The sequence below is a fragment of the Ornithorhynchus anatinus genome, unplaced genomic scaffold (genome assembly GCF_004115215.2).
Source record: "Ornithorhynchus anatinus isolate Pmale09 unplaced genomic scaffold, mOrnAna1.pri.v4 scaffold_477_arrow_ctg1, whole genome shotgun sequence".
NCBI lineage: Eukaryota > Metazoa > Chordata > Mammalia > Monotremata > Ornithorhynchidae > Ornithorhynchus > Ornithorhynchus anatinus.
The window spans coordinates 1-7,971 of record NW_024396833.1 but is presented as its reverse complement, the minus strand read 5'-3'; the positions used below and the strand labels follow the sequence as shown (position 1 = coordinate 7,971).

At 65.1% G+C, this 7,971-nt stretch overlaps 1 protein-coding gene across 1 annotated transcript; it reads right to left on the bottom strand.

Moving 5' to 3' along the window:
* Positions 1-246: 246 nt before the first annotated feature.
* LOC114808912 (collagen alpha-2(XI) chain-like) lies at positions 247-7,436 on the bottom strand (the record flags this gene model as incomplete). The annotated part of the gene is made up of 6 exons (XM_029057179.2): positions 247-474; positions 1,739-1,945; positions 3,578-3,690; positions 4,840-5,092; positions 5,911-5,964; positions 7,370-7,436. Coding segments are annotated over 6 exons (859 nt in total), but the record flags the coding sequence as incomplete, so codon positions are not given.
* Positions 7,437-7,971: the final 535 nt, after the last annotated feature.

Below are 7,971 nucleotides of genomic sequence, written 5' to 3'. Positions count from 1 at the left end.
GGCTCCGGACCCCCCGGAAACGGGCCCGGCCGAGGTGGAGGGGCGGGGGGGGGTGTCCGCCCGTGGGATTTTATGGTCGGTTCCTCCTCTTTCCGCTCGTTAAATAATCAATATAATTAACTTTAAATACAAAATACACAACGTCCTTCCTTCCTTCCTTCCTTCCTCCGGTCGGCTCTCCTTCCTCTTCCGCCGCCGGGAGAGGGTCTTGGGCCGCCCCGGGCCCGGGCCGGGGGGTCCCGGGGGTGGGGGGTCCCGGAGTCTCTGTGCGGGGGCGGGGCGGGGGGGGCGGGCCGGGCGCCGGGGTCCTCAGCCCAGGAAACACACGGGGCCCATCTCCACCCCCGGCCGCCGCCGGGGTCCTTCCGGGTCCGGGTCCGAGTCCGAGTCCGAGAAGAAGGCGTCCAGGAGGGGCAGCTGGTCCAGCAGGGGGGTGGTCACCTCCATCACCGCCCGCGAGGAGCTGCCCGGGACCTGGAGGGGACCGGGAGGGAGGAGGAAGAGGAAAGAGGAAGGGGGAGCGAGGAAGGGGAAGAGGAGGAAAGAGGAAGGGAAAGTGGGGGAGAGAGAGGAAGGGGAAGAAGCGGGGAGGCAGGAAGGGGACAAAGAGGGAGAAAGGAATCAGGAGAGGAGGAGTGAGGAAGGGAAAGAGGGAGAGAGAGGAAGGGGCAGAGGAGGAAAGGGGACGAGGAAGGGGAAGAGGAGGAGAGAGGAAGAGGGTGGAAAGCACGGGGGAAAGGGGACAGGGTGGGGAAGAGACGAAGGGAAAGACGGCGGGAAGAAGGAAGGGAGGAAGGGAAAGAGAGAAGGGGGGAAGGGGAAGAGGAGGAAAGAGGGAGGGGAAGGAAAAGAGGGAGAAAGGAAGGGGAAGAGGAGGAGAGGAGAAGGGGAAGAGGGAAGAGAGGAAGGGGAAGAGGAGGAAAGAGGAAGGGGACGAGGGTGGAAGGGTGGGAGGGGGGAGGGAGGGAAGGAAAAAAGAGGGAGAAAGGAATTAGAGGAGGAGAGAGGAAGGGGAAGAGAGAGGAAAGGGAAGAGGAAGAGAGGAAGGGGAAGAGGAGGAAAGAGGAAGGGGGAGAGGGTGGAAGAGTGGGAGGGGGAAAAAGAGGGAGAAAGGAGTCGGAAGAGGAGGAGAGGGGAAGGGGAAGAGGGAAGAGAAAGGGAAGAGGAAGAGAGGAGGGGAAGAGGAGGAAAGAAGAAGGGGAAGAGTGGGAGGGGAGAGGGAGGGAAAAAAGAGGGAGAAACGAAGCGGAAGAGGAGGAGAGGAGAAGGGGAAGAGGAAGAGAGGAAGGGGAAGAGGAGGAAAGAGGAAGGGGGAGAGGGTGGAAGAGTGGGAGGGGGGAGGGAGGGAAAAAAGAGGGAGAAAGGAGTCGGAAGAGGAGGAGACGGGAAGGGGAAGAGGGAAGAGAGAGGAAAGGGAAGAGGAAGAGAGGAAGGGGAAGAGGGAGGAAAGGGAAGAGGAAGAGAGGAAGGGGAAGAGGAGGAAAGAGAGAGGAAAGGGAAGAGGAAGAGAGGAAGGGGAAGAGGAGGAAAGAGGAAGGGGGAGAGAGTGGAAGAGTGGGAGGGGGAAAAAGAGGGAGAAAGGAGTGGGAAGAGGAGGAGACGGGTAGAGGGAGTAGAGATGATGGGGAAGGGGAAGGAGGAGGGGGAGGGTCAGTGTTTCGGGGGGCCCCCGGCCCGCGAGCCCCTCCCCCCGATACATCCCGGCCTCCCCCCGGCGTGGCCGGCGGCGGCGGCGTACCCGGCAGTGTTGCGACGTGAGGTCCTTGACGTAGGGGCCGTCGTCGGGGCCGAGGGCCCGGCGGTGAGCCCCCCGCAGCCGCGGCGGGGCCGCCCCCCGGCCCCCGCAGGGCCACGTCACCCGCTGCCGCCCCGACACGCTCAGCAGCCGCAGGAAGGTCAGCTGGACCACCCCCACCGGGGAGCCCGCCGCGTCCACGTACGAGAACTGCCCGGGGAGGCCCAGGCCCGGCACCGGCCCGGAGACGGAGACGGGGTCGGGGGGGGGGGGGGGGGACAGAGAGACGGGGGGGGGGGGGGGGGGGCCGCCAGTCAGACCCGGGGGACCCGGGGACGGAGACCTGACAGAGGGGGACACCCCACAAGGCAGAGATCCGGGGGGGTGGAGAGAGACAGACCCGACCCCCAAAAGGGCAGAGATACGGGAAGCGGAGACGGGCTCCGAAAGACAGAGATACAGGGGGTGGAGAGAGAGATGGGCCCCCCCCCAAAAAGGCAGAGATACGGGAAGCGGAGACGGGCTCCGAAAGACAGAGACACAGGGGGTGGAGAGAGAGATAGCCCCCCCCTCCCTCCCCCCCCAAAAGGCAGAGATACGGGAAGCAGAGACGGGGGCTCCAAAAGACAGAGATACAGGGGGTGGAAAGAGAGATAGACCCCCCCCCAAAAGGCAGAGATACGGGAAGCGGAGACGGGCTCCGAAAGACAGAGATACAAGGGATGGAAAGAGACAGACCCCCCCCCCCAAAAAAGCAGAGATACGGGAAGCGGAGATGGGCTCCGAAAGACAGAGATACGGGGGTGGAAAGAGAGATAGCGCCCCCCCCCCCCGAAAGGGCAGAGATACAGGAAGCGGAGACGGGCTCCGAAAGACAGAGACACAGGGGGTGGAGAGAGAGATAGACCCCCCACCACTTCACCCCCCCAAAAAGGGCAGAGATACAGGAAGCAGAGACGGGCTCCGAAAGACAGAGACACAGGGGGTGGCGAGAGAGATAGATTCCTCCCCTTCTCCCCCCCAAAAGGGCAGAGATACAGGAAGCAGAGACGGGCTCCGAAAGATAGAATAAAGGGGGTGGAGAGAGACAGACCCACCCCCCCCCAAAAAGAAGGGATACAGGAAGCAGAGACGGGCCCCGAAAGACAGAGATACAGGGGGTGGAAAGAGAGACAGACGTTAAAAGAGAGAGACATAGGGGCCGGAAACAGAGACAGAGTCTCCCCAAAAGACAGAGACATGGGGGGGGGGGGATAGAAACAGAGATAAAGGGGCCAGAAACAGAGACAGACTCCCCCCCGTCCAAAAGGGAGAGATACAGGGGGTGGAAGCAGAGACAGACCCCGAGGGACAGAGACCCGGGGGCCGGACAGAGAGAAAGAGACGCCCCCCTCCCCGAAGGCAGAGACATAAGGGGGTGGAGAGACAGAGATGAGAAGATTCCCCCCCCAAAGGCAGAGACGCGAGGGGGTGGAGAGACAGAGACCCAGAAGACCCCCCCCCCAAAGGCAGAGACACGAGGGGGTGGAGAGACAGAGACGAGAAGACCCCCGCCCCAAAGGCAGAGATGCAAGGGGGTGGAGAGACAGAGACCCAGAAGACCCCCCCCCCAAAGGCAGAGACGCGAGGGGGTGGAGAGACAGAGATGAGAAGACCCCCCCCCAAAGGCAGAGACGCGAGGGGGTGGAGAGAGAGACAGAGACCCCCAGAAGGCAGAGAGACACGGGGAGAGCGGAAAGAGACAGGCCCCCCCCACCCCCCCCGCCCCCGCCACCCCCATCCCTGTGTCAGGGACGGGGTGTCAGGGGTCGGGGGTCAGGGGTCGGGGGTCAGGGGTCAGACCTGGAGGATGTCGTCCCTGGGGAAGAGGCAGGTCTCGCCCCCGGCGGTGAAGTTGCAGAGGACGGGGAAGGCGTCGCGGGAGCAGCCCTGGTTGGGGTCGATCCAGTACTCGCCTGTTTTCGGGGGGCGGGGAAGGGGGTCAGAGGAGACCCCCCCCGAAAAGGGGGACCTCCCCCCCAAAGGACCCCCCCCCCCGACAACACCCCCCTTCCCCCCTACCTGGTTCTCCTCCTCCCAGCGGCCTACCTGCCCCCTGACCTCTGACCCCACTGTTTCCTGACCTCCTGACCCGCCTCCCCCCGCCCTGCCCCCCATCTCCCGCCCCCCCGCCCCTTCCCCGCCCCCTCAGTTCTGCCCATTTCCCATCCTGCCCCCCCTTTCCTGCCCTCTTGTCCCACCCCCTGAGTCCTGTCCATTTCCCGCCCCCCCCCGCCCCTTCCCCAGCCCCCTCAGTCCTAAACCTTTCCCGCCCCGCTCCCCTAAGTTTCGCCCCCATTTCCTGTCCCTTCCCCACCCATTTCCTGCCCCTCTCCCCTCGGTTTCGCCCCCCATCTCCCACCCCCCCGCCCCTTCCCCAACCCCCTCGGCCCTGCCCCTTCCCCGCCCCGCTGCCCTCGGTTTCGCCCCCTTTTCCTGCCCCTTCCCCACCCATTTCCTGCCCCGCTCCCCTCGGTTTCGCCCCCCGTCTCCCACCCCCCTGCCCCTTCCCCAACCCCCTCGGCCCTGCCCCTTCCCCGCCCCGCTCCCCTCGGTTTTGCCCCCTTTCCCACCCATTTCCTGCCCCTCTCCCCTCGGTTTCGCCCCCCATCTCCCACCCCCCTGCCCCTTCCCCAACCCCCTCGGTCCTTCCCCTTTCCCGCCCCGCTCCCCTCGGTTTTGCCCCCTTTCCCACCCATTTCCTGCCCCTTTCCCCTCAGTTTCGCCCCCCCCATCATCTCCCACCCCCCATCCCTTCGCCACCGCCTCGGCCCTGCCCCTTCCCTGCCCCTCTCCCCTCAGTTTTGCCCCCATTTCCCACCCCAACCCCCTCGGCCCTGTCCCTTTCCTGCCCCGCTCCCCTCAGTTTTGCCCCCATTTATTTCCTGCCCCTCTCCCCCCGGTTTCGCCCCGCATCTCCCACCCCCCCGCCCCTTCCCCGCCCCGCTGCCCTCGGTTTCGCCCCCCCTTTCCTGCCCCTTCCCCACCCATCTCCCGCCCCTCTCCCCTCGGTTTCGCCCCCCGGCCCCCGGCCCGCGCCCCCCGAGTCGCGGCCGGGCCCGGACCGTCGCGGAGGGCCGGGCGTGCGAGGCGCAGGTCCTGGCAGGTGCGGGCGGGGCTGTGGCGGGTGCCCGCCGGCCTCCACATCTGCTCCATCTCCTCCCGCAGGGAGTCGAGGGAGCCGAGGATCTCCTCCAGGCCGCGGCCCGGGAGACCCCCGGCCTCGTCCCCCTGCTCCGCCCGGCTCCCGTCCACCGTCCCCCGGCTCTTCACCGACATCTGGATGGGCAGCGGCTGGATCACTTCGCCCGGGGGGCCCTGCGGGGGACGGGGGTCGCCGGGGGTCAGGGGTCGGGGGACGGGAGCCTGGAGGGGTCAAGGGGTCCGGTCCCCCGCCTCCAGGAGGGCCGGAGAGCGGGCGGGGGGCGTCGCCACGGGGGTCCGGGGAGACCCACCCCCCTCCCCCCCGTCCCGTCCCCCTCCTCTCCCGCTTCTGAGCCCCGCCGGGGGGTCACCGGGGGTCACCGGGGGTCGAGGGCTGGCGACGGGAGCCTGGAGGGGTCAAGGGGTCCGGTCCCCCGCCTCCGGAGGGGCGGAAGAGAGGGCGGGGCGGGGTCCCACTGGGGTCCCCGGAGACCCTCCCCCGTCCCGTCCCCCTCCTCTCCCGCTTCTGAGCCCCGCCGGGGGGTCACCGGGGGTCACCGGGGGTCGAGGGCTGGCGACGGGAGCCTGGAGGGGTCAAGGGGTCCGGTCCCCCGCCTCCGGAGGGGCGGAAGAGCGGGCGGGGGGGGTCCCACTGGGGTCCCCGGAGACCCTCCCCCGTCCCGTCCCCCTCCTCTCCCGCTTCTGAGCCCCGCCGGGGGGTCACCGGGGGTCACCGGGGGTCGAGGGCTGGCGACGGGAGCCTGGAGGGGTCAAGGGGTCCGGTCCCCCGCCTCCGGAGGGGCGGAAGAGAGGGCGGGGCGGGGTCCCACTGGGGTCCCCGGAGACCCTCCCCCGTCCCGTCCCCCTCCTCTCCCGCTTCTGAGCCCCGCCGGGGGTCACCGGGGGTCACCGGGGTGGGGAACGAGCGCCTCGAGAGGTCAAGACGTCCAGCCCCCTGCCTCCGGCCCCGCCACGGGTCTCCCGAAACTCACGGGGTGTCCCGGAGGCCCCTGCACGCCCTTCTCTCCCTTCGGTCCGGCTTGGCCCTGGAGGGGTCGGGGAGGGGTCGGGGAGGGGTCAGAAGGGTCAGAGGGGTCAGAGAGGGGTCGGGGGGGTCAGGGAGGGGTCAGAGGGATCAGAGAGGGGTCGGGGGGGGTCCGAGAGGGGTCCGAGAGGGGTCATAGGGGTCAGGGAGGGGTCGGAGGGGTCAGGGAGGGGTCGGAGGGGTCAGGGAGGGGTCAGAGGGGTCAGAGAGGGGTCAGAGGGGTCAGAAGGGTCAGAGAGGGGTCAGAAGGGCCAGGGAGGGGTCAGGGAGGGGTCAGGGAGGGGTCGGAAGGGTCAGAGGGGTCAGAGAGGGGTCAGAGGGGTCAGAGAGGGGTCAGAAGGGTCAGAGAGGGGTCAGAAGGGCCAGGGAGGGGTCAGGGAGGGGTCGGAGGGGTCAGGGAGGGGTCGGAAGGGTCAGAGGGGTCAGAAGGGTCAGAGGGGTGAGAGGGTCCGGCCCGGGGTCCGGGGAAGGCCCGCGCTCACGCCCTTCCCCACCCGCGGGCCGAACCGCGCGCACGCGCAGACGCACAATCGTTCCCCCCCGGCCTCCTCCGGAGGCCCGGCTCCTCCGGGAAGCCTGCCCGGATTGAGCCTCCCCCCGCCCCCCGCCCCCCCGGACCTTTCCCTCTTCTCCTTCGCCCTGACCCACACACCCAGACCCACGCGCACACACACTCACACACATTCAGTCACCAATACGCGGTCACACAGTCACAGACACACATTTTCATACACACACACACACTTCCACTCACCGAAACACACACGTACACACTCATGCACACACCCATTCACTGGCTCACCATAAACACAAACGCACACATTCAAGTCACCAATATGTGGTCAGTCGCAGACACACACCGACACGTTTTCACGCTCACAAGCTCACCGATACACACACACACACACACTTTCACTCCCCGTACGCACACTTAAACTCTTCTGCGCACACACACATTCACGCACTCACCAATATTCACACACACACATTCACATGCTCTCCGTTATACACACCCTCACCAATAACACACGCATTCTCCAAAACACATTCACACACTCACCAAGAAAGACATGCACTCGCACACTCACCAGTACGGACACACACATTTTCATGCACACACACATTAACAACACACTCACCAATGTACACACAGATGCACATTTTTATGTACACACACATCGACACACACCAATACACACACACACAAACACACTCACCGCAAACACACACAAACACACTCACCGCTAACACACACACTCACACTCACCTACACACACACACAAACATATTCACTGACTCACCGACCCTCGCACCCACCCCCCCAACCCACCCCCACAGACACACACACCCACAAACACCCACAAACACACACACACACACACACACACACACCCCCAGATACTCACCGAAGCTCCTTTAGCCCCCTTGGGTCCGGCGGGTCCCTGGGGAGGGGAGCAAACGACAGGAGTCACTCTTTATCGTTGCGCTGTCCTCTCCCGAGCGTTTAGTACAGTGTTCCGCGCACAGGAAGCGCTCAGTAAAGACGAGTGAATGAATGAATGAGGGAGTGAATGAATGAATGGTTCCTCTAGACTGCAAGCTCCCCGTGGGCAGGGAATGTGTCAGCTTACTGTTGGACCGTCCTCTCACGAGCGTTTAGTACAGTGTTCCGCGCACAGGAAGCGCTCGATAAAGATGAATGAATGAATGAATGGATGGATGGATGAATGAGTGAATATCGTTCCTCTAGACTGCAAGCTCCCCGGGGGCAGGGAATGTGTCAGTTTATTGTTGCACCGTCCTCTCCCGAGCGCTTAGTACAGTGTTCCGCGCACAGGAAGCGCTCGATAAAGATGAATGAATGAATGGATGGATGGATGAATGAGTGAATATCGTTCCTCTAGACTGCAAGCTCCCCGGGGGCAGGGAATGTGTCAGTTTATTGTTGCACCGTCCTCTCCCGAGCGCTTAGTACAGTGTTCTGCGCACAGGAAGCGCTCGATAAATA